The 26911-nt window shown below is 43.3% G+C and overlaps 2 protein-coding genes across 2 annotated transcripts in view; both read right to left on the bottom strand.

The window, feature by feature from the left end:
- Window positions 1–26911, bottom strand: part of ASRGL1 (asparaginase and isoaspartyl peptidase 1) — a 449509-nt gene that overhangs the window by 326081 nt on the left and 96517 nt on the right. The window lies entirely within an intron of this gene.
- On the bottom strand, window positions 16957–25025 carry OGFRL1 (opioid growth factor receptor like 1). The gene is made up of 7 exons (XM_088539855.1): window positions 24801–25025; window positions 23549–23635; window positions 22909–22990; window positions 19718–19796; window positions 19559–19625; window positions 19284–19429; window positions 16957–17768 (listed from the first exon to the last, which is right to left on the bottom strand). Exons 1-7 carry the CDS (start codon window positions 25023–25025, stop codon window positions 17012–17014), a joined length of 1443 nt encoding a protein of 480 aa, XP_088395981.1. The 3' UTR covers window positions 16957–17011.

Raw genomic sequence — 26911 nt, 5'->3', positions numbered from 1 at the left:
ATTTGCGAATACTTTCAGATTTTGCATTTTTTAGTATTGTCTGTTAACCTATACAATTCATATCTTCTAGGAAGCCCAAACATAGAGCAGAGGAGCTATTGCTCCAACACATGACAGAGAAATGATGCCAGACCAAAGATGCAAGAAACAAGACCTAAAATGTACACAGTAATTTATTTAGGCAGAATGTAAAGTAAAGACAACCCACAGGTGCCAGCTTTGCCTTGGAAACACTTCCCTTTGCATGCAAGTTGGCTGAGCCAAAACTCTAGGTACCTTTTTCTCACACAAGGTTCACAGATGGGCTGTCTCCGTATTTGAAGAGGCTGATTTGTGAGGCACCCCTATGGCTCAGCCAGCATGTGCAGCGTGGAGTTCAGCAGCAGCAGCCAATGCTGAAGGCAGCAATGTCGTGGTGCTCCTGTTACCGTGCAGTGAAGGCACATCCTCCCCAAAGAGGAGCCCGGGGCCGTCCTCGCCTGCATGAGCTCTCCACACAAAAGGTAAATGACAGTTCCTCTCCTCTTGTGCTTTTGAAGGATGCAGTTGTCCGCGTGCAAGATAAGGGGCAAATCTCAAGTGTGGATTCTACTTTCCTAAAAGTGCCTATATGCCCACTTCTGTATCTAAGTCTGCAAGACAGAGCTACTAAAACTCCTGCCCCTGGACTAGTCTGGATTTGGTGGCCCCTGGCACATGGTCTTTCCCCTCCATGAGACTTAGCACGGAGTGTTACAGCTATCATGTTCCTCATAACATATGGTGCTGATCATCTAAGTCCTATAGGCCTATGCAAACACTTCATAAGAGTACAAAGAAAGTATGAAATAAATACTGGTCAGGCTTGAGGAAACAGTCTTACCACCCTTGCTATCTAACAACTGCTTATTTGTTTTTCCTTTTTTTAAAAAAAATTCAGGAAACAGGGTTGTAATGTGACATTTAACTTCACCCATCTGTTGAAAAGTGCTTGCAGCAGTCACCAGACATACAGGTTGGTCAACCCTTCTACTGGTAGTTCAGGGGAAAGAGCACCACCTTCCTGGGCAGCCCAAACTGTTTGCTTCACCAGCTGCTTTTCCTCGAAAAGCTCACACTCAGTTTGTGAGTTCATGACATTTTAGGAGGCTGCAGTCCAGAGATGCTGTGTTCAAAGGCTCGTGAACCGGGAAGAAAACAAAGATATTTGGCCATATTCTTATGCCTGTCTCTAGGAGACTTGCACATGCCGAATACTTTCTGGTGAAACAAAGGACTAACAGCACTAAATTGTTGAACTAAGAAGGATTTTGGGCACTGACATAGCTCTATATTCAGTCAAAGACAGGTGCCGTGCCACTGCGAAGATTGATAGGTATCACCCATAAACACTGCAGCATTTCTTGCTAGAGCTCCCCAGCAAGATCAGCCGTTTGCTGCTGCTAGCCAGCTAACACCTACCCATGCTTGTTTTTTGCTGAAAATTCCTTTACACCCAATTAGAGCATGAGAGTTTAAGGGTGGTATTTTTTCCTCGTTAAATGCATCCAATTGTCAAATGGATCAACAAGAGAAAGGTTGTTGTGTACATGTACATGTACATATACAGTAATTGGTGGATGTAGGTGAGTCATGGCCCTCATTTGCTTCGGAAGCTGGGTTTTACTTCAAATATTTTGTTCAGGTTCCTCTGTGCTTTTTGGCTGCCTACCGTAAGAGTTAAACACATTTCCTGTGATTTAAACTCAGAACAGACGGGCTAGCATAAAGGAAACCATTGCGAGAGACCAAATGAGCCAGTTTTCTGTCACTCTTTGCAGGCTGATTACAAGTCTCACGCTGTGCAGTGCCCCCTTGGAGTACTTTACAAAAGATGTAAAATCTGTTGAAAAGGTAAATGGAATTCATCTAGGGAAAAAAAAAGGAAGACTTCTCCGACAGCCTTTGTTCTACGCAGATAAGGGACAGTTTCCGTATCATTTACAGTCTCGGTGCGCAGCAAAGCTTGTTGACATTCACAATGGCTTTAATACAGTGTCACAGTGCTTGGGAGATATCCCAGCCTACATTACCTTCCTGTCATGTCGGAGTCACCCTCCCCTCCAAATGATTGTCATGGTTTTGTGAGAATTTTTTTCTGCCCTCCCACAAAGCACGTGTGTTATTCTATGAATGGTCTCATTAAAAAAAATAGGAATTTAACCATCTAGATTTTAAGACTAGGAAAGAACAGAATCATACAAAATGCATTAATATTGTTTTAATCAATGGTTTCTTTTAACTTTCCACACATTGGAGGCAGAATAGTTTTTCTTGTAGAGCAAAGCATCCAAATACATATTTTGTTTGTTCCCCCATTCCCTCACTGCGCAAATGAAACTAAGCTGGTTTTAGGAAAATCAAATTAATCTTCCCTTAACATATTCAGTAATTTAAACATGAAAACTAGAAAAACTGACCACTAGTCAGCTACTAATGGTCACTATTTTATAGTGAGCCACTCTCAAATGGGCTATGTCCATACGATTTCCATCTTTTTTAACAGTATAAATTCCTTTCTGCAGTAAAACATCATACTGATATAACCACTCAGAGCCATTAGTACTGCTCTTGCTCAGCTGTCCTCAGTAGGTCTTCTGCTTAAAAAATGATACCTTGATAAGAGCTTGTATATTTTTTACAAAGGCATTAAGTAATATGAATATCAAACCAGCAGCAATCCTCAGGGAGTCCACAGCCATAAACACTGTAAAACTGGAAATATAAATATGTAAGGGCTTTGGGGAAAAGTACTCTAAAGCCTCTAAATGAAACAGACTCCTGAATGTTTAAGATACTGCTTCTGAATATGGGCCTTATGCTGATATTTGGTTGCTTTTGAAAATGCTACTTTTATTGCATATACTTATTATTATAACCTGTCATATTTCTGTCCCAAATGTCCTAGACAGATGTGTACAAATGTGCCCATGAGGTCTGCTATGCCCCTCTTATGTATCAGGGCTGAAGTTAAGGGGAAAATTGCAGAATGCAGGATTCCCTTGCCAAAAAGAGGTACAATAGTGGTTGTATACATTAATATTTTGGAGACTTGTTTACAAAGTAGCTCTCTCTGATGAGAGAGGAGCTCAACAACAAACTGAAGTGTCGTCATGGCCTGTGGAGGTCTTCGTTTTTTCCAAATGAAGGTGAGACATTCCTGCCTTCAAGGTCTGACTGACGTCCAAGCAGGCGGCCAACAAACTGTGGAGACTGTGGCCCTTCTTGCCGACAAACTTGAAAGAACAACAGGAAAAAAAAAACAGTTCAAAATTCTGAAAAAAAGAAAAGAAAAATGAAAAAGTTTATCAGAAGAAGTTCTGGGCTCAACGCGTTTAAGTACAGGCTCAATTTTAATGTGTCAGTAATCCTGGGGATCTCAGGTGGTCGCTCTGTGAACTGAAACACATGCACTTGAGCACTCGGCTTAGTCTGCATGCAGCTCAAAACAACAGGAGGCATCTCAAGCAAACAAAAATTCAATCAATTGCATCCTTACAGCCTGGATCCAGGCTTTTCAAAGGTAATGAATGCAAAAAAAAAAAAAAAAAAAAAGAAAGAAAGAAAGAAAAAGAAAAAAGAGCATGGGGGGCCCCAGGCTGGCTGGGAAGAGTGAGTTGTTGTTTTGTGAATGAGGTATCAGTGTCTCCTGATTTAGATACATGCAGTTGAAGCAGTAGCCTTATTTTTAGGTTGAAAAAACATTATCACATGTGACTAATTGGAGGCTGGAGGCAGGGGAGAGCTTTGAGCCACAATAATTGTTCTTGTCTGATGAGAAGGATCAAAAGAGAATCCCTTAGAGAGACAAATTCAAAGAGGAGATTTCTCTCATATGTAGATCATGAGACTGAATTTTTCTAGACCTGCCTGGGCAAGGAGAAAAGAGTTGAATATGATTAAACACAATTTTGCTGCAAAGGAACTGAAGAATTTGTTCTCTTTCTTTTATGCCATGTTTTATATAATGGTCATATTTCCATTCAGCTGCTCAATATTCATCTGCACTTAAAAAAAAAAAAGTGCAACTCTTCTATTCCTTTAGGACTGGGAAAAATACTATCTGACTCTGAGGTATCTGTATAGAAATTTCAGTGGTACCTGATCCTGAGTGAGTGACTCCTGATGAGGATTTTTCACTTGAAGAATTTTGTTTCAAGACCTCAGTGCTCCTGGGCCTTGCAGGTGACCATGCGTTAAGACCACCGAGCTGAGCACCGGGTCTCCTGCAGCATCATAGCACGTGTGCAGGAAGGCCAGGACAGTGAGGCCCAGAGGTGGGAGCCCAGCACAGCGAGCGGCACCACCAGTGAGGCCAGTAGGTCCTCTGTCACCAGTTGCCACCCAGGACTTGGCCACAGGATGGCTGGCTTGTTGCACGTGATGTTCTGGGTGATGTACCATGATGTACCTGATGTTCTGGGTGAGCATTTTTTTAAAGTGTTTCGAGACCTCCTGGTTTTGCCAGCTGTGACATGAGGTCTCACCATAGGGGACATAAAACTTGGTTAAAATGGATGGAGTTAATGATGGTATGAAAAACTCCTGTCCCTTTCTCTCGAAGCAGCAGGAATTCAGCATCAGTTGATAAGGGGAGAGATTTAACAGTGGGCCCTCTCTACGAGGTTGCCTTTCCAGCACCCCGCTCTACTGCCACCAACCTGAGCAACGAGGGCAGAATATAGAATAACTCCACAAAGTGCATATTTCATTACAGCATTTCTTGCAAAACATTTTCCAAGTCTTCTCACACGTAGGCAGTTGCTTGGGCCTGTCTGCACCTTGCCATGGCTCTTCCTTTCTCCCTTTGCTCCTGTAGCTACACAGATCCTTCTCAGAGGCAAATCCTGCCCCTGGAGAAGGGGCATGGTTGTTCCTTGCAGGCACACGTTTGCTTGGCTCGAGGCCTTTTTTCAGAAACAAATGTTTAGGCTGTTATTTTGTGTAGCTGAAATCATCTTTTTTAGTAGATGCAGAGCCAGCGCACAGTGCAACCCCGAGAGCTGTACCTGCTGGTGACAAAAATGTTGAGCTTCCTGCTTTACTTCTTGATTGATCCTCACCACAGTACATGCTGCAAATGTATTTAAGTTGGCCTCCATCTCCCTGTGTCTCCTTGACGTGCTGTTGAGGATATTTCTGTCCTTACTGCAGGCTCTTCTACAGGGGCATCTTCTTAATACGAGTGTTGGACCTATGCTGTCTTCTCTGCTGTTGCATTATTACCCATTCTTGCCCATTTCTGCTAGCTGGAACCAGAATAGCCAGCACTATTCCGTGCCGTTGCCCTTTCCCTGTTGAGGCACAGAGCTCCGCATGAGCCTGACATAAGACACATCCTCGCATGCGTCTTAGCAAGGCGCTTTATCTTGCCTGGCATGCAGTGTCTTGCTACATTTTTCTTCAGCTTAACAGACAGTTTTTTTTAAATTGACCATCTCCAAACATTAGTGTTTTAAGTTGCAGAGTGATTCCTAGAAGAGAGAATCAGTATTTTTCCACAGGAGAAAAAAAATGTCAAAGATGAAGAAACCTAGGTTTGCAAAATACAGTGATTTACTAAAATAAAATGCTATTTTTACTTGATATTTTATGGAGCATATCTCTCTGTCATTTCAGTACTGCAATCCTACAATCATTGATTAAAACTAGGTCAGTTCCCCAACCACACAGGACTGACATGTCTTTAAAATCAAGAAGTCAGAAGAAGGAGGGAAGGAGGGAAGGAAGGAGGGAAGGAGGGAAGGAAGGAAGGAGGGAAGGAAGGAAGGAAGGAAGGAAGGAAGGAAGGAAGGAAGGAAGGAAGGAAGGAAGGAAGGAAGGAAGGAAGGAAGGAAGGAAGGAAGGAAGGAAGGAAGGAAGGAAGGAAGGAAGGAAGGAAGGAAGGAAGGAAGGAAGGAAGGAAGGAAGAGGAAGGAAGGAAGGAAGGAAGGAAGGAAGGAAGGAAGGAAGGAAGGAAGGAAGGAAGGAAGGAAGGAAGGAAGGAAGGAAGGAAGGAAGGGAGGGGAAAATGCCATTATTTGTCCTTCTTTAGTTTGATTTGACTGAAAGTTTTAAGTTTTCCTAATGAACCACAAGAAGTAAAAACATATTTTAAAATAAAACTAGACAGGCTGAGCTTTCAGGTAGCTAGCAGTTTGCAGAGGCAGAGTGTCAAAGACCTTATCCTCTGGCCAGCATGCAGAAAGGGGAAAAAAATGCTATCCCCTTTCACAGATAAGAACAGCAACATAAAAGCCCTATTTCTTCCTACCTGATTTTAAGCTTCAGAGATAACTATTAGAAGCATTGAGATCCCTTTAGCTTTAATGGAAAGAATCAGGCACCTTCAGGGAAGGGGTCACATTGTGAAGGCAGGAATCCTGCCACCCAAATGATTGTGCTCAGCATGGACACGTGGACAGCTCCAAATCTTTCAAAATCTCGTGTGAGTCCCCAGTTGGCAAAGTGGTTTAAATGACTAAGATTTAAATAAATAAATAAATAAAAGCTCCAATTCTCTGTTTTGACCATAAGTACAAAAAATACTTTTTTTTTCTTTTTCTTTTTCTGTTTTTTTAATATAAGTTTCAGGTGCATGAGTAATCTTGTGTTTTTGATGCTAAGACTTTAAGGAGAAAATGATCCAGCTTTCGCAAGATCCAGACTGAAGAGGGGCAGGTTTGCATTGCCCCTTTCTTCAGCAGGGCTCTCCTTGCCCGACCGAAGGATTTTTGGTTGTTGTTCCTGTCTGTCCGGCTGGTATCAAGTGCTCGCCCTGCTCCATGTCCCTGACAGGAGACAGGATTCCCCGCAGGATTCTCTCAATGGGAAAACCAGCTCATTTCCATTTGCAGCCAGCTCCATTCATATTCCTCTTCAAGTCAGTGACAATAGATACCATAAAATCGCACCGATGCTTCTGGCATGGGCTGGAGCAGCCAGGTGCTCCACTGTTTGTGAATCCCATCTCATGCCCCGGAGTCTGGTTCTTGCAGGAAGCCCGGAATTGGTTTCCTGTGGTTTTACTGGATTTCTTTCCAAGCTATCCATCACCCACTTGGCCTGAGATACTTTCAGCTTTCACTGTAGACGCGTAAGAAACGTAGGAGGCAAGGCAAATCAAAGCCAGAAAATTAAAGATATTTTCCCCACAGGCTGAAGACTGGTTTTCAAATAGTGACTTTAAGCACCTGGGAGTATCAAAGGTTTCCCCTTTAAAGAGATCACATCAGAGGTGATTTTTACTAATTCTGTTTTTAGGTGACTTGCAGTTATAACAGAAGCAGGGGTTCCCTAATCTTTCCAGTTGTTCTCACTGTGAAATCAAGAAGAAAACAATGTGGAATGAGCACAGGAACTGAAAGACCGCAATCACCCGTGCTGAGAGCTCTTGAAATCATAAGCATGCCAGTGATTGCATGTCTGCTCCAAGCTGCTCATCTCTCATCCAGCCCAGGATAGTCCCTGTGAGCCAAGACAACCTCAGTGAACCTCCAGTGAAGACAACTGGAATAGGGGAACAGCTACAACACAGACATGGGCATAGATACGGTTTTGGTCCTCATATCGGTTGTCTTCTGAGCTTTTCTATTGCAAATGGATGGAGACAGGCATGAGCATTACCCATTTCTAGCAGGTAAAGTGATCCTTCCAGTCTGCCTACAGCCCATACCACGATGGCACAAAAGCTCCTGCTTTTGCTTACCTCAAAGCCATTATTTAGTGGTATCCCTGGGTCCAATCCAGCAGACTGCTTTTCCCTCAGCATCTCAGTGTATAGTGCTGCAACACTGCTCCCTGCACTGGGATTTTATAATCGGATCCCACCCAAGAGCGGGATGTCAGACATTCAGGAAATGTTGGATTTAATAAGTAAGAAAATTTAGGGTTAGGCAGTCATTGAACTGGAGTTTTCCGGGTCAGAAATTTAACATTTCACATGTTGGTTTTGTTTATTTGTTTTATTTTAGCCTGACATTTTTATTTCATACCACAGCAGCTTGGTAAGATTCATTCACTGAAGTCCTATCTTCACCTTTGATCTTAGACTGATAACAACAAAAGACTGGAATTTACAAAAACTCCCGAACTATTTCATATGAAGTGGTTAATGATCACTGGGACTTGCTCAGGAGCAAATGAAAGAAGAAACTCTGAGATGGCAATTCACCTTCATTCTAATTTCATCACACGGATCCCTCCAGGAGCCAGGCTCTGGCCAACAAAGGGCCATGAACCAGAATGCAACTTCTAGTATATAAGTTTGCCGTCATCCTAAGTCTGTATGAAAAATTGTAAGTCCCAGACAAACTCTGTCCCTTTTCACTTGGTCAGACTCCTGTTGTCTCAATAATCATATGGCAAATGAGTGAGCAGAGAGCGTGCCTCTGGGTACAGCACTCCATCTTCACATCTGCTGCCTTAGGGGCACATCCGAGACAGGCACCGGCGTTCCCAGCCATGCAGGCCCTACCCTATGGTGAGGGCAACTCAGCAGCCTTTCTTTCTATGAGACATTTCCAGGAGATTCAAGATTGAAGGAAAGGGGGTAATTTTGTCAGCAGCAGTTTATCCAGAGCAGTCAAAAGCTCCCAACAAGCACTGCTGGGACATATCCTGTCTCTACAGCACTGCATCTTCATTACCGTGAGCAAACTTGGGTGCCGGAGCACAGTATTTTGGGGCATCACCACAGCACGTGTCCACAGCGGCAGCAGAAGCCTCTCGCCGGGCAGCCTGGCTTGACACCAGGGTGGCCAAGATCCTGAAATTTTACACAGTTCTGTAAAATCCCACTATCTTTCTGCATTTTCAGTTAACTAAATAATGTGCATTTGCCCCAAAGTGACAGAGGGCCCCACCAAAGCCTGAAGGTTGCAAGTCGTGGTTTTCAGGAGTAGTTTAGGGGCCTAATTTTAGCTGCCAGTTTGGAAGCTGAAAATTCAAAGCTTCCTCATTTAAGCCTTCAAAGGAAATTGAAGAAGTGAAAATGTGAGGTTCCTTCCCTCCCCCCTATTTTTATTCTCCAATTTGAAACAGCTGCCACAAAATGTTTGGAACCATATATAGTGTTCAGTAAATGTCTAAACCTGGAAGGAACTAAGCATGAATTATGCCTGAATTATACATTAAATAAAAATAGAAAGAAGCAGTGCATTTTAAATGTTTTCTTTCATACATTCAGTAAGTTCTGAAATTATGATGTCTGTAGAATATGGCCTGCATAAATGCCTAGCAGATTGCGCATATCAAAGCATTTTAAAAGTTTCCAAGAGCTTGTCAGATAAGGCAAACCTGAGGGCAAAACTGAAGTTTCATAAACTGGCTTTCCACAGGGAGGGATCTTCAGAAATGAATTTGGTTTTAAGCTAACTTTCAGTCCCACACATTCAGACCAGGACTAAGGCAAGGGCAAGGTCCAAGCTGCGGCCCCCACGGCCAAGCAGGTCCCCACGCCCTGGTAGCGCATCGAGAGCACGGTTCGGCCTCCAAGGACTGAGCCCCAGGCAGAAGGCAGGATGATGAAGGATGACGAAGGCCCCAGCGCCAAGTCACAGATCCCAGGCTAGGCCTGGAAAGGCCGGATCTTCAGCTCATTCGCTTCTGTGCCAAGGAAACGTGTCCCCTAAGCCTTTGGCTGATCGCACCATCGCCCGCCCCAGAAGCTCTGCGGGGCTACAGATTTTAAAAGCAGAGCAAAATACTTTAGGAAAGACTCGTTGCTGCTGCTTTGAAAGTTTAATTTTAAACTGCAGCTCTTCTCTAGGCAGTCTTTGTGATTTAATTTTACTGGTAATATACAGCCCATTTGACCACAGGGAAGGAAAGCATTTAATATTTTGTTTCCTTGTTTATTACCCAGCCCAGGCAGAGAAAGCAAAACAAATTCATTAAAATGTAACTCGGAGAGAACACTTTGGTTTTGTTTGTCACATTATATTTTTGCAATTTATGCGACTCTAAAATGTTAATTAGCCCTTGCTCAAGATCATCTGCATAGATCAAAATTAAATATTCTCATCTCCCTTCTGTGGTACGGATTGACTGGGAAAAAAAACCTCAACAAAACAAGCAAAATCCCAAGAAAGGCCTCACTGTGCACCTGCCTGAGCAGCAGGGAGAAAGGGGAGACTTAGCTCTGTCGTCCTCAGCGATGTCGGGAAGGAGCCGTGGGCACCAGTCCCTGCCTGGCCGCCAGCACAGGGAAGCCGGTGGCGTTCTGCCGTGAGGAATACACACCTATTCCCATCCAGCACCTTTGCGCCGGAATGTGGAGATAGAGCAGCGGCCTCCTCCTGATCCAAGTCGGGGGAGGCGCTCGGTGCATCGGCCTCCTGTCCTTCCAGCCCCGGGAGCCAGGTCTGCTCGGTTGGGGACTGCCCTCGTCCATGCCCTGAGGCAGAGAAATCATTTGGAGAGCCCTTTTCCACAGAAAGGGGGCCAGGAAAACATGAGCGCCCGCCCTGTCCCAGGGAGCTGCTGGGGGCTGTGTTAGAGCTGCTCCCGTGTGGAGAACACAGTGGTGAGCTCCGTGCCTTGATGCTTCTGCCCCCAGGAGCTGCAAGGACAGTTTACCTTCCAGTGGGGTGAAAATGCTCTTAAACTGTGTAGAAAGAAAATAGATAAAAATAGTAAAACACGCTCTGGGCCTCCCCTTGTTCCTCGGCTTCCCATAGGGGTTTTGCCACTGACAACACCAGAGCAGGACCAGAGCCTTTAATGCCCTTCTTTAGGTGTTAATACATTTACAGAAGACTCTACAAACAAGCGCAGAAACAAGACATTACAGTATTAGATCTACACAGGATTCATACATGTTGCTAAAACTATGCTGCTAAATGAGGAAGCTTTATTATTTTAAAGGTTTTGGCTGCTGTTATTAAAAATATATTTACCTGGAAAAAACTCCAAGTATTTCATTTTACAAACAAACAATTAAAAACATAGCCGTAAACAACATAAACTATTGTTCTTTATACACTTTTTTGGGGGGCATAAGACTGCCATACAGTTACAGAATTATAAAATATATCTTTATAGGGCATTCCAAATCCAGAGACTGCTTACCACTCCTACCACCTACACATGGTATCGGTGCTACCAAACATGCATGGTGTTCTGGAGCTAAGCACTGCGAAGGGCCACAGAGAGAAAAGAGCAGGACCATTCATTAAAAATAACTCATTGCCATTTCATATCACAAGAAATTTTTTTTTTTTTTTAAATACAGTTACTGCACTTTTTTCCCCTCAGATAACATTTTCAGAACCAAGTACACAGTAGCTTCCAATTTTGTCAGTGCAAAACTATATCCAATTACCTGTCATTGAATTCAGAACCTTCAGGAGTAGGTTAAACCACAGGAAAAGGAATAACTTATGATTAACAAACATGCTTCAGCAAGTCCAGAAAATCTAAGTGCCATAACTGCATTTACTGCGAAAACATTAAATCGCACATTGTTAGCCACGGCAGTAAACACATTCAGTGTATTTCACAATAAACTTTAGTTCATGAATATGCCACCAGACTTGTGTGGTAGAATTAAAAAGTGCCAAGTTTCTACTTCTTTCAGAAAAAAATGCCAATTCTCACATTCATTATTTTATAACAAACAGCTTAATGCTGTTGAAACAAAAAATCATAATTTTAAGTGTAATGCTGCAATAACTCTCCATATAATGGATTCCTATAGTTTTTGAACTGTATTTTAAGAGTGCAGTAAGTTAGAACATATTCAGATATAGCAGGTTATCGAATACATTCTTTAATAGACAGTCTCACTTTCCCCGGTATTCTTCATGCCTGAAGAGCCTGGGCTGTGAAGAGCACCGTGATTTCAGGGGGAGGAACACCCCGCGGGCCGCGGAGCGCAGGGGGACACGAGGGAGACGCCGCGCGCAGCCCGTGCGGCCCCACACTACGCGCGGCCTCGCCGTTCTGGGGCTGCCCGCGGTGGGCAGGGGCCGCAGGCTCCGCGTAGGCCTTCAGGCCCATCCTTCATCCGGCAGCTCCAGCCGCCAGCAAGAAGCAGTCGCTCCTGCCCAGAGGCAGCTGGAGCTACGCGTTAGAGCGGGGAACTGCGGCGGGGAAGGAGGCGCTGGGTCTGCAGCACGGCCGGGGCAGCACCTCCGGCTTCGCGCAGCCACCGCTACCCCAGCGAGGGCTCCAGGCGCAGTGCTGCCTCAGCGGGGTTTGGGCCGGCAACAGGTCTTGCCTTCGATTTGTCTTGCTTTTATATCACAAAGAAAAGCATCCATTCTGCAGCTGGAATTTGTCTTTTTAATTCACCTACTATGAGAAAGAAAATGTCCACAGCAACAAGTAAGCTTAGGACAAGTGACTACACTTCTACCTAAATGGGTATTTTATCATTAAAATTTCCCAAAGCTCTTAAACTAACAGCAAATGTATTACTGTTCATCTTGTGATAGTCTTCCAGTATGTTCAGGTGCACTAACAATTCTTGAATAAAGCAGATCTGAAGCAAACAAGAGATTCTCTTTTCGTACAATACATGATTAAAATGTAAAGCTCATAGCCACAAGGGATGGTGGAGGCTGAACAAATGACTAAGTCCTAAAATGAAAAAAGGTAATGCAGAAAAGTGGGCTCACCCTGTTTGCACTTTGTTTCACGCAGTCCGCTGGTGGCCACTGTTGGAGACTGGATCCAAGGCCAGAGAGCACAGCCTGGATGCTGACCCACTGCAGTAGTTCTTAGGATAACATACATCATTAATGGGATTTTTGTCAGAGTTTTATTTAATGGAGAAGCTTACTTCACATATTTACATCCTTTGTATAAATACAGCTTTTGCCAAGGAAATTCAGAATGATAGATCATTTGTAAAAATATGGCATAATAAAGGTTTTTTTCCACATACATATACATATCTTCCCATAATTTATGATCAGTTTCTCATTAACATACTTATTATCATGTCCCTATTAATGAGAATGAGCAATACTGTAACTTCTAAAAGGAAATTACTGTCAAGTTCTATAAAACACTGAAGAAGAATATTTTTTGTGATATCCCTTTAGGCAATAACTGAAGAGGACTTACCTTTCTTCCAAATTAAGTATTTTTAGAAATTGTCTACAGGAATGAGGTATGTTTCACAGATGTGATCACAGAAGGCAGTTATCAATAGTCTCTTTATAACAGATCAACCACTCATTCTTCTACCCCGATTTCTAATATGATCTTTTTTCTTCCCCTTGTTTCTCAGCCATGAGACAAGCCATTACCATCACAACCTTCAGGAAATAAAGGTGCACAAAATAATTCAGTTAAACAGATATAAATGAATTTTATTTAAAAAGATTTTTTTTCCATTTAAATCTATTAAGCCTCCTTTGACCTACCTTACTGGATCATCCACCAAAATTATCCAAACTTAAAAGGTGTGCAAGGTTATAGGACTTACAAGGTCTCCCTGGCTATAGTACAGGTATACGCAACTGCAAATTATTAGAATTATCTTGGAATAATTTATGAAGGATTACACTAGTTTACATGAAATATAAATTAAATTGCCTAGTACATCAGCTTGCTGTAATCGTAGACACGATCCCGAGCAGCTGACCAAGCCACGGAGCAGCTCTCAAAGGCTACTGCAAACATTTTAGCATCCTTCAGGATCACCCCTTTAATTACTAAAAATACAGACTCCAGAGGCTCAGTCAGCGGGGCAGGGAGCTGCAGCTCACCTTAACCATGAAGTGCTGCACGTCTGCGTGCCTTATAGAGCACTTCCACTTGCACGTGTACGAATACTCGTTAAAATTTTGTTGCACATTGGCATATCCTCTGGGGCGGTAACAAAAACAAAACCCAACTTGCAGGTGTGCCCCCATGAACGCTGCTGCTCCCTTCCATCACAGGCACCCAGGAGTGCTTAGGAGGAAAGGGCCCTGGCACGGGAAGTTCCAGTTCGTTGTGGTAGGAACAGTCCAGATTCCAGTAAACGGCAGAGTCAAAGCACGTTGTTATAGTAAGTACACAGAAGACCCCCAATATTTAACTGCACAGCGAGACAAAAACAATTTTAGTAGCGAGCAAGTGTCCTGAACTGCTGTGCACATCCTCCACTTCTGAATTCACGATGAAGTGACTAAGTGCTGGCATTTGTGAGAATACAGCCACTTCAGCACATGCTGTATGGTACACCTGAAAGCCAGTACGTGCAAACGACAGGCACAGGGTGCTCCAAGGCCCTGTCCCACCACGAACTGCACAGGGTGCACCCATGTGGGCCTCGGACCTCAGCGCGATGCTGCACCCCACGACTGCCCTGCAACGAATGACTCTTCTAAGCAAAAATCAGAAAAATAGTATGTCTCCTCCATAAAAATAATGGCAAACCATCACATTTTATGTAGAATAGAAAATGATGGTTAAAGATGAAGTGCCCTGTAGGAGTAATTCAATTGATAGAGCTAAAAACCAAGTATTACAGAATGCGGACCATTTGACACAAAAAAAACCTCACTTCCCTTATCCCTGTAGTTCTTTATATGGAACATGTCACCACTGCTCTCACCTTTAAGAAAACTATTCCAAGCTGGAAATTAAAAAAAATAATAATCATCATCAAAGAATTAATAAGGCTACAATTTCAAATAACTCAATTGTATTTTCAGATATACTGGGGGCTTAGAAATGCTAAAAAAAAGTCATTTTTTTGTTAAATACCTAATTATGGATGGCCATCCAGCAAGCACACATAGGTGAAAGTTATGGCACAAAGGCAGACTAACACAGTGCAGAGAAATCCACTGGATGCACACGTCAAGCACTTTCTGGTTGAAGCTAAAGACAGGTTTCTCCTGTTTAATTTTTGTTCAGTAGACAAGAAAGAACTCCTGAGGCCACCTATATTCAATCAAATTACAGTGTAAATAAAACAACACCCCTCAGCTTCTCCCATTTCAAACACTATACATTTAAATGCTTAACCTTAATATAGAACGTCCACAAACCAAACATGGCCAGTTACCGTATAGTTCTTGTTATGCAGAGTGTAAACTTCCCCTATGCCATTCTAGAAATAACTACTTGAAAACAATAAATGCTATTAAGCCAGCAAATTAGGCACTCAAGAATTAAGAAGTTGTAAGCAGAACATGAACTCATCCTTGTGTGTATGAGTGAGGTTAGTGTCTTTATGTATACAGATTATGTTTTTTTAAATCTAAGCATTTCCTGGGCCCTTGTGCACTAAAGGTCAGAGGCCAACGTGCAGAAGGATATCCTAGCCCAAGCCCAAGGCAATCCAAAAGGCTCCTCAGCCCTTCCCAGCTCTCAGGAAGGGCAGGGGGAGGCTACAAGAGGCAACACTAGGGCATTTTGCTTCAGTCTCACCTCTTGCTTGAGCAACCTGGGCTACCCCTAAGAAAATCCACATACAGACGTTCCTTTTACACGCACCAGGGCAAGGAAGGACAAACGTGTCTTGCTCCTTCCCTGCCTCTTCAGATGGGAAAATCCCGAGTCCTTGGGAACAAACATCTCGAACTGCCGTACTGTGTGACCTCGAGGGACAGGGCTACCTGGGGGAGCCACGGATGCACACGCTGGACGCATGGGAATTAGTGAGGCAGGAAAACATGAGACTTTTCCTCTATGCTTTGCAAGCCCTGCAGCCTCTGTCATTTTGAGTTATAGGACTTGAAAAAAATCCTGTAGCACTCTGACACTCCCAACTGCAGTCAGCCACCAGCATCACACGTCATTAAAAATACATTAAAGGCAGGGGATAATATATACACTTTTAAACAGAAAATACGAACAGATGTTTAAGACTATTTTAGGACTATATGAAAACTGGATTTTATCTGCATGATTTTTAATTCATATTGTATATAATTAACTTGCTGGATATAATCCTGCTTGACTGAATGGAAGAAAGTCAAAAGAGGCTGGTTAGGGAGAGCAGATGGTCCTTAAGGGAACAAAGCTATTAACTGGGAAATTCCTATCCATGGGGTCCTAGCCAGGCTACCGGATTGACTTTTCCCAGGTTTCAACCTCGAATAACACTAAACATCGATCAAAATAAAACTAAATGGCAAAAGGCCCCCAGGTAAGGAGCAGAGGAAGAGAGCAGAGAGCTGAAAAGAAGAAGCAGGTCTCTCCTCCTCAGCCCAGCGAGGAGCAGCAGCGAGGACACCGCAGCCGCTGCGGCCAGGGAAGGGGCTTTACGGGAAGGCGGCGCAGCTGGGGAGCTGCGCTATCACCGCGCATTCAGAGAGCTGCCAAACTCAAACCAAGCCCAAAAGCAGCCAAAGGGACTCCTGAACACACCAGCGGAAGCAGCGAAGGAGGAGAAAGGACTTGAAAAGGACCAAGTCTAAAGTGCAGCTTCCCTTGTTGTGGGATCCAAAAGGTTGCGTACCCAAAGGTTGTGGATACAGTTTCATCCTGAATTAATTTTTGTTCATTGCAAAACAATACCCAGATCCGTGGGATGTTTTGATACCCATTACAAAGTGTCCCAGACAAGGACACTAATCTAAGGTAAAAGATGCTGTGCAAATACTGCCCTTGAATACGAACAAAGATCCTGACTAACATCCACGAGGGAAAAAAACAGTGCTCGCAAAATCATTTCTTGTCATTGCATAAAAGGAAACCAATAATTTAGAAACATATTTTAAAAACTTAAAGATTATCAAGTCAAGATTTCCTAGTAAGTCACACTTACAAAAAAAAAATGGATGAATTTACTGGCAAAAAAAAGAAATACATTTTTCTTTGCAAACTGCAATCTATCTGGAAAATATAATGAATTTCTAGGCTTTGAACTTACAATTGTTTTAAATAGTCACATCTGTTTTACATCTGATAAATGGAAGTTAAAAAAATACGAATTTAAGCAATGCATTCATATCCAACAAGGTCTCCTAAACTTTTATAATACGCCAGATAAAAGTTTCACCCAAAATGAAGGAGTAGCGAACAATTTGCTTCATTCAAAAGGAAACAACAGATTTTAACTGCAGACTCATGACTTTATCTCATTTTTTTTTGTGTTGGTCTCCCCTGAAAGTGTATCCTTATCAAGGCTGTCTTGTGGATCTGCTGACATGTTGTTCAAACAATTCTCACTGTCACATAAATCTTTATCTACAGTACCTGGATGACTTCTATAGTCATTGTTCAGATTCTCATCATCTTTTCTGGAATAACAAGTGTCCTCCTTTCTGTCTGATGTATCATGAATTTCTTCTGATTTTGCATGTTGAGTTGTATCAGTATCACTGCTCTTTTCGCTGCTGTTCTGCATAACAGCATCACAGTTTACTTCTTGTTCATCCCGTTCATTTCCTTCCCCATTTTTTGTGAGTTCTGAGTTTTTTTCTTCAACTGTTTTACTAGCTGAGCTTCCACTTGCAGATATATTCTTAGGATCTTTCAGTTTTTTATGCTTAGAAATGCAACTATTGTGAACAGAAGCTGGCGATGCTGGCTTTTTATTTGTTTTGCTTCCTTCTGACTTCTGTTTCCTTGGTGGTCCCCAGATAAAATGCTCTGAAGGTGTATAATGTTGCTGGGCAAACCTCAGGAGCTTCCTCCTTTCTCTTCGGTCTCTAATAGTATACACAAAATATTCTAGAGCACTTTGCTTAATATTCGGGATTGTATCTTCCACAAGAGCTTCATGAAGAATAAATTTTACCAAGGGGGATTTGAAACTCTCATATCCAAGTTCACCAAGGCTTTTCAGAATTCGAGTGATCCTCAAGTAGTTGTGTTGAGATCTGTGGGAGAAAAGATTGAAAAATTCCACTGAATCAGAAAATTAAAAAAAACACAAAACCAAAAACACTTACAGATACAGAACTAGAACTGCAATGCCTGACTTATTTGTATCACTCAAAATGTGTATTTCAGGCTTTCTGTACTTCAGCTGATGAAGTTTCCTAACACTTCCTTTGATAGGACGTTGTGAGTGAAAATTAGTCTATGTAAAATGCTTTGAGGCAAATACAGGAAGGATCAAAGTGTTTACTGAATCTGATTTCTTCTGCTATGTATATTTTTCCTGAGAAGAAAGCACAGTCATTATACTTCGCTTAAGTCATTTTAAAGCTGGATGACCCGCTAATAGATAGACTAACTACTGTATACTACTACCTACATTCCTTATAAAGTCAATGTTGGGAGAAAAACAGGCAGCTCTGGAGAGCAAGTCCTTCTGTCACAATTCCATTTATGGCAGTCACATGTTTTAACTGTCTTTCGGAAGTGTTTCTGAGTGCTCTTTCCCTCATAAAGCAAAGCTAAGTGAACAATAAACCATATATGCCTCGATTTTCAAATACCTAAATTTTACATGGTTAAAATTATCTAAAAAGTGTCCCGGTCCCTGACTTAAATCTGTGCAGCTACTCACTGGTGAGAATATAGAAATTACAAGTTAAAGGTGTGCGGTGAGTGATATCCAGGGTTCCTTAAAGCCTGTCTTATCTGTTGCCTGAGTCAGAGCACATATCTGTGATTTGACTCATTCAGCACGTGAGCAAAATTACTAACAAATTATTTGCTCAGACAGAACCATCAGCAACCTTACCTTGCAAACAAGCTTGCATTTGCGCGCAAGGACAATACACTGCATAAAAGCAAACTTCAGCTCCAAGATTAGAGGTAGTAGAAAAGCGATCACAAAACTTGAGAAGAAATTGTGAGAGAAAAAAAATCTGTGTGGGACAAAACTCAGTGCAGACTTGCACTCTCCCCAAAGCTGAGGAAAGTGACAGATGGTCATTTTGTGAAAGCTGGGGTAAAGTCCAAAACATGACCAAAGCTCTTTAGTCAAGCACTGCAGTTAGCATTAAACAGAAAATATTTCAGGTTTAAGGAGAGAGAAATCTTGATTATTTAGCTTTCACACAGGTGTGGAGAATTTGCCTTTTCTCATAGGAGAAAAGTGAATACAAAGGTAAGATAAAGAAGCATCACTTTGGGATCAGGTGAAAATGTGTTCAGCAGTAAGACAGACAAAACTAACTTGGAACTGTGATCCTCTTCGGTACCATCTGAAAGTTGTATTTTCAGGGAGTTCACTGACATAGCTTAGACTGGTAAAGGGTGCGAGGGACAAAAATACATAGGGAAAAAACATGCAGAAACACAAATCAATCTTTTCTCTCTCTTTTTTTTTTTTTTCTCTCCTCTTTTCTCTCCTGACACACTTTGGAAAACAGATCTCCCCTTTCCCTAGAAGACAAAAGGTTAAAGGAAGTCTCTGGCAACTCAGGAGTGTCTTTACTTACTCATTCAGATGTTGGAATCTTTCTTGCCAGTTTGCAGCTCGTGCTACATTTCCAGTTTTATCAATCAGCTTTATCCCAAAAAACTCCAACATCATTTTGTAAGCCAAAACAAATCTTCTAATTGCTTCTTTTGTTTTCTTGAATTCCTAGGAAACAAAGAATACATCCCAAATGCTGAATGGCATCAAACCAAGTACTGCTGCGCTGTACACAACTCAACTGAAGCAGTAATGCATCAATATTAGTCTGCTTGTGTTAAACTCAGTGTGATTTACCTCAATTTCATACGTAGTTAGTTCTTTAGCGTAGAAGTTGAGACCTTGTTCCCGCAGTGGGAAAAGCCTGTTAAAAAAGGAAGTGCATTACAGCTCTCAGCATATGACACTTAAAACAAATCAATGCTTTAGAAGAGAAATAGGTATTAAGTGACCAACCACTGTATGTAAGTGTGGTTATGTTCCAGTTTTTCATAGTCTCCTTTCCATTTGTTTAGGACTTCTTCAATATAAACCCCTGCATAAAAATAATTTGAAAATTGTTAGGCAGCCACCAAAACCTGCTTTCAACTTCATCACAAAAGTAAAGACCCATTTAACATTATGATAGAATGCATTCTTTAGTTCTACTTCAAATTCTGTAATAAGGATTATTACAAATATAAATAAATCAGTTTTAATTTAAAATGAACTTAGTTACTACTACTACTTATATCAAGGCAGGAGATTTATCAAACTTTAATACAAACAAAATCAGCTGGCTATAACTGAGTTACCTTCCAGCTGAGGGTATGCAATCCCTGTAAAATATACTTTCCAAAAAGTATTTGTGCCCTAGATTTCTTTGTCACACTGATAACTGACAAACCACTTCAGTAAAATAGTGCATCACAAATAACCTGCCATTGCTTTAACATGACATATATACAGCTATATATATATATATATATATATATATATATATAGTACATATATATCAGCTTTGTAGAATAAAATCTCAACAGTAAAAAATCTTCCATTTCAGGAATCTCTCTAGCTGCAACTGATACTAAGATGTACAAATCTTTTGCAATTAAGAGTTCTGGCTAAGAGTTCTGGCACCGCTGCCAGAAGTTTGACCTTGTGGGCCCCATTTCATGCTAAAGAAATGAGAATTGCAACTTTCATTAGTTTTTTTTTTTTTTTAAAAAAAAAGAGAGAGAGTTGCAGGGTTCAGTCAGCTCCTCTTGGAAAGAGAGAGCGAAAGAAAAAGAGGACAAAGTGCACATAAAAGAAAATTAATCATTCTTTGTACCGAGTCCTGTGCTGTGCCCTTCAATTCAGTCTTAGACCAGTACCTCTCTTCTAGGCACTGTACAAATACATAATACACCCAAAAGAACATCCCTTGCTCCACACACTCTGCCTTTTCTTTACATCAGTGAACACCCAGTGTTAGCCTATTTCTTCTCTGAAACTAACTGCAGCATGGCCTCTCGCAAAACCAAACAGCACAGGGCTGGCCTAAAAATCCCAGAGCCCCCACTGTCTTAATTCCTAAAACAGTCTCCCATTATATATTTGAGGTCTTACTCTCTTCCTCAGTAAATATTTCCACTTGGATTCCAACAGGAAAAGAGATTTCATTTTGAGTGTTGCTTCATTTGTTTATTTTCATCAGGAAGTGAAGAAAGTAGCCAAAGGGGCTGCTAAGAACAGGGGATTTCCAGGGCGAATAAGGCTGGAAAAACCACTAAGAGGACCTCATGCCATTACCACACATGTCCAGCTTTCACAATAATTCTATTTCAAGCTTTAGACAACTTGTAGCTGAATTGCAAGAGGAGAGACAGGCCAGCTCTAAGCGAGAATCACGCTCTAATCTGTAGGTTGTGGAATTAAACTTTGTCAACTTTTCTTAAAAAAAAAAAAAAAAAAAAAAAAAAAAAAACACCATTCCCCAGTATTTCATTTTCACTTTAGACTCCCCCTGAACATTTTCACAATTTCACAGTGTTAGGTCAAGGCAATGCCTATTTTTTCCCCATTCTCAAAAAAGTGTTATACAAAGCCAGAGTTCACAAACATCGATACTTCAGTTTCACTAGCCTATCATTTACTTTACTTTTGACCCCACTGACCATGACTCGTTCCTAAAAATCTTGCCTTCCTCCAGCTTCCCTGACTACCTTCTCTTTTGGATAATCCTCCTGAATTGCTACTTCATTCTGTCCTCTAGAAGATTCTCTTCAAAGCTTCACTGTCTTTCACTTTCAGGTTCACCTCATTGTTAATGCCCTTTTCTTTCTCCACACATCTGTAATGTCTCATGAATCTGTGATATGTGGGTTGGTAATTCACAGATCTAACTCTTCCTCTAGCCAACAGTCTTCAGAATCTGCTGATAGATATGTAGACAAACCTCAAGAAGAAGATTGAAACAAAATTCTTTTATACAACCTAACTTCCTTTTACTCGGTTACTGCAGATATTATCACTACCTTGTCTATAAACAGCTTGCATCTTCAACCTTCCAGGCTATATTTACATGACTGCATCCTCCTGTACATTATCTTTCCCACCCAGCTTTCTGTCAGGATTCTGACATTTTGCCTCAACATCTTTTTTTTTCTGACCTTGAGAAATGCAAATCTGCCACACTTATCTCTACCCCAAATGCTGCTAAGATCTTGCTTCTAGACTGCTATTTTTTTAATATTGCCTCTCCTTTATATTCTCCTATTGTGATAACCCTTCCTGCAACATCAAACAAAACCCATCTGTCTTCACTTTCAAAGCCTTTCAAGGCTCATCCCTTCCTACCTTATCTCAGCCCTTTGCTGCTACAGGATAGATTCCTGCCTCTGACCAGCCCTCAATGGCAGTCTCCTACTGTGATTTCTTATATATTGAAATATGCACTTTCAGATTTCCTCCCAAGCTGCTCTCATGCTGAGAGGCTCTCTGCAAAGCACCTTCAAAGTAACCTCATCATCATTCTTTCAAAAAATCTCTAAAGCTCATTTTTTGCCTGCAATTTTTCTTGACAATAGCTAAGCTCGCATGTGCTGAGACCCCTGTCCATCATTCTACCCAACACTCCTTGGCTGGCTCAGTTTTGCTTCCCCATCTGTCTGCTGTCTTCTTGTCTATCACACTTTGACTGCGAACTCCCTAGAGCGGGGCTTGCATCTTGCAGTCCATCTTATGTTTGTGCTGAACCTACCTTATGAGATTCCTGTCCAAAAACAGAATCACTAGGGACAGAGGCAATAAGACTGTTAACTTCTCACACGTGAACAAATGGTAACACAATCATTATTCCTTACACAAGACTAGAAATAAAACTCTGATCTTTGCTACTGCCTTTTCAAGCAGCAAGAGCTTGTGGAATGTAGTGCACAACTCTGTCATTTTTTTTTTTTTGTTAATAAAAGGAAGTATGTCCACTGTAAATTAAGAGTAGAGGTACCTGTTATCAGCAATATCAGCATGTCAACATTCTATTCCAGTATGGAAGATTTAAGTGATACAATATACTACTACACACCCATAGTTCATTAGTAGTCTAATTAACACACTAGTGTCACCTGACACTATTATCAGTGATCACTCTTCTCTTACCACTATTATTGTTATAGATTACTCACCATCAGGTTTAAAGGGGATTTTATTTTTGTAAAACCGGAGATTACACAAGTCATTTTGATATCGAAGATCTTTAAAGTTCTGCTAAAAAAAGAAAAGAAGATATTATCAGTTGCAGAGTGGTACTTGGCTACTCAGAACCATTTTTTCAAAATACAGAAAAATAAACCCAAAAAAGTTTAGGAAAATTTGAAGCCTCTCAGAATTACTCAGGTACTTAAAAATTCAGCCCAAGAAAAATAGTTTGAGTGATCTGCAAGCTCCTTCTGGCTGGAAGCTTCTCCTACCATGACAGAGAAAAGGGCAGCATTATAGGACCTTGACTTTAGTATCGAGAAATTTTTGAGAGGGAAAGAGAGACAGAATAAGAAGTCCAAATCATAATACCAGAGAAGAGGGATAAAGACAGAAGGTTTTTTTTTCTGAGCTCCTGACAGTACTGCCAGGCTGCTATAACTCATAGTGTTTGCGTGAATTAGACTGAAAAGATGTTGCACTAACTTCATTTCTCTCCCACTAGATACCCGGCTTTTTGACTCTGGTCATTCTCATACACATTAATCAACATAAAGGTTTACAACTGTGGGAGCTGTGTGCTGTCCTCTACAAACAAGACAATTTTAAACCATAAAACAATCTTACTGGATACTGGTGTCGGTACTTGTATAGATCTCTTGCTGCATAGAAACTTCTCTTTGGCTTGGCTGTGAGCTCAGTTGCATCACCACTCTGAAACATTTAAAAAGTAGTTAATAGACATATATAAACACATTAACTACCGAAACAGTGTAACATTAAAATAATTATTTTTCATAAGGGATTTCAACAAGGTATAGAAACATATATTAGTGTTTTTTTTTTTTTTTCAAAAATTCGAAAATCTCCCTGCTGAATGCTTATTACTACATATTTTAAACCTAATTTAAAAACAAAATGAGACAGACTGTATCACTGAGTTTCCATTCGGTTTGAATCAACAGGTTTATCAGCCTTACCAAAAGTAGAACTTTGAAGTGCCTGGAAAGCGCTAACACAAGATGAAGTAACTAACGAAGGCGGAAAAGCTGCGACTCTGCTAATTTTGAAGAGGAAGTCATGCTATTTGCACACCTATGGCATCTGTAATTCCTATCACTGCATCCCATGGAAGAAAAGGAACAGTCCCAAATAAGCCAATTTGTTGTCCTAATGCTTTCTTGAACCATTTTCTATTACCCATTTCTTTTTTAGAACTTGAATTTAAGCCCTAGTAGGAAGTACCACCCCAGGGACAGCCCGCGTGGGGAAATCATGTCTTGTTTGAAAACTTATACCGATGCTCAGCTGCTTGGGGGCCGAAAGCTGAAGCGGCTGGGGCCCACCCGGGTCAGTGAAAATAATCCAACTGCCTTCAAAAAGGTCACTTCAAAAAGCTGCCCCTAAGTAAGGAAGCCAGAGAAGAGGCAGCCCTGTGCACAGAGCCTTGAGTGCGCCACCAACCATCTCACTTCCTTTTTATAGCTCTACTGTAACAACAGGTCTTGCATTTTTTTCAATACGCAGAAATAAGCCCCCACTCTCAAACCAAAGGTCAAACGAGTTAAAAACGCACACACACTTAGCGCCGCTGCCTGCCACGTCCCGGCGGGAGGTTAAAGCCCGGCTCGTGCCCGCACCCGGCCCGGGCCTGGCCCGTTCCAGCGCGCAGCCCGTCCAGGGAGCCAGCGCCGGCAGCCGGGGCCGCCGCGCTCCCAAACCGCCGCCCGGGGTCCGGCCGCCCCGAGCACCGGCGGCTCCGGCGGGCACCGCGCAGGGAAGGGGATTTTCGAGGATTTTCCCGCCCGGCGCCGCAGCGCTGGGAAGGCGCCCGGGGCCCCCGCCGCGCCCCTTCCTCCTCCTCCTCCTCCGCCGGTACCTGCTCGGGGCCGGGGCCGTCCTGCTCCGCCCGCTCCCCCTCGTCCGGCGGCGGCGGGGGGCTCTCCTCGGCGGCGGGCAGCGGCTCGGCCGCCTCGGGGCCGGCGGCGGCGCCCAGCGCGTCGGGCCGCGGCGCCTCGGGCTCGGAGTCGGTCTCCCAGGTGGAGTCGCAGTCCTCCACCGTGGTGGGCTCCTTGAAGCTGGCGCCGCTCAGCAGGCCGCCCATCGGGCGCCGCCGCCGCCGCCGGGCGGGCGGGCAGCGCGCTGCCTAGCGCTGCGCCATGGCGGCTGCTGCGCGCGGCCGCGCCACAGCGCGCGGGGCGGAGCCCGCCACGGAGCCGCGGCCGGAGGCGCCGCCGCCTCCGCAGGAAACGCGCCCGGCGCGGAGGCGGCGGCGGCCGCGGGGACGGGGACGGGCACGGGGACAGGGGCGGCCGCGGGGACGGGGACGGGCACGGGGACAGGGGCGGCCGCCGCCTCGGGCCTCCCCGCGGGCTGCAGCGGCGCCGCCCCCGGCCGGGCGAGGGAGCGGGAAGCGCCTCCCTGCGGGCGGTGCGCGGGGTCCCCTCGGGGGTCTGGGAGGGGATGTTGGAGCTCTGGGATGGTCTGCGGGGGGCGGGAGAGGGGCTTTTTCCATTTTTTTTTTTTGTTTTGTTTTTTTTTCCGGTCGTGAAACAGCCCCGTCGGTAGCTGTGAGCAAACACGCGCTGGCTGCTAAGGACGCGAGGGGCTCTAGGGACAGACGGGGACGGGGCTGGAGGGGACCGCGCCGCAGTACCCGGGCAGGTGCCCCTGAGCCTGGAATCCCCGTCAGTTTGGAGGGAAACCTGGCACCATGGGGGATGGCGTGTTTTCCTCTGGCCAGGGCTTGTCTTGGGTGGGAGGCCAGGCGAGGAGAAGGCTTGGAATGTTGTTCCAATGGCGCCTCTCACTCTCATGGTTAAAAAAAAGAAAGTGTTCTTCGTTTCTAATTACAATTTTCAGGCCTCAGCTTATGCTCAAAAAGTTCTGCTTTTTTTTTCTTCTCCAAACAGATCATGCTTGTCCAGTATATCTATTTATCCTAAAGATGTGCACTTTTTTACACACACATCATCTTCAGGTACATGTTGAGTACATGGGCTATAAATATTTTACAAGGATAACAAATTACTGGCAATATCCTGGTTCTCAGGCCTTGTTTCAAGCAAGCCTTTACAGTTGCGGTTCACCTAAAGGCACCTGTGGCTGCATGGTCAAACTATAGGAACATGTCAACTACCTCAGGAGCCCAATTTCCTCCCCCGTCCCCCAGACTGTTTGGCAAACACCAAACTGTTTAGTTGTTTTACCTGGAGAAGAGAAGGGTGAGGGGGGATATTATCAATGTGTGTAAATAGCCGGTAGGAGGGTGAGAGAAGACAGAGCCAGACTCTTCTCAGGGTGACAGGATGAAAGGCAATGGGCACACACTGAAACAGAGGAAATCCTGTCTGCAGAAACAGAGAAAACACTTCTTTACTCCAAGGGTGGTTGAACACCTTGGAGATGCTCAATATCCAACCAGGTGTGGTCTGGGCCAACCTGTTCTTGGCGGCCCTGCTCAGGCAGGAAGGTTGGACCAGATGATCTCCATAGGTCCCTTGCAACCTCAGCCATTCTGTGATGACCTCAACTGTTCTGTGATGCTGTGCAAACAGTTCTTCTCTTGCCAGACCCTAGCAAGAAGACCTCCTCCTCTCCAGCCTCCATCACCATCACATTAGCTGCTACTTTTCTCAGAAGCCAGCTGCTCCCATTCAGTCCAAGGGCAAAGCTGGTGGTCCCAGGCAAGACCCGCTCCCCAGCATTTGGTTCAGCCCTTCCTGCCTCTGTTCTTTGCTCCAGTACTGGTGGTGTACCATATTCCACAACACTAGTTACACTAGTTTGAACAGCAGGATGATCCTGGTAGTTGGTCCGTCTTGTCCACTCTCCTGTTTTGGAAGTGGCTGGTTAGGGTTATTTAGTGAAAGATTTAAGAAACAGGACATTCACTGAACAATCTGTACCCTGACATATCTTGCCAGCTTATGAAAAAACAAAGGCTTAGAAAATTCCAGAGCAAGAGGGTTGCTTCTGAGTCTTCATTTT

Source organism: Tinamus guttatus, unplaced genomic scaffold (assembly GCF_059628265.1).
Source record: "Tinamus guttatus ecotype Peru unplaced genomic scaffold, ASM5962826v1 Tinamus_guttatus_pri_ptg000051l, whole genome shotgun sequence".
NCBI lineage: Eukaryota > Metazoa > Chordata > Aves > Tinamiformes > Tinamidae > Tinamus > Tinamus guttatus.
The sequence above is the reverse complement of the archived record's forward strand: the minus strand, read 5'-3'. Positions and strand labels throughout refer to the sequence as shown.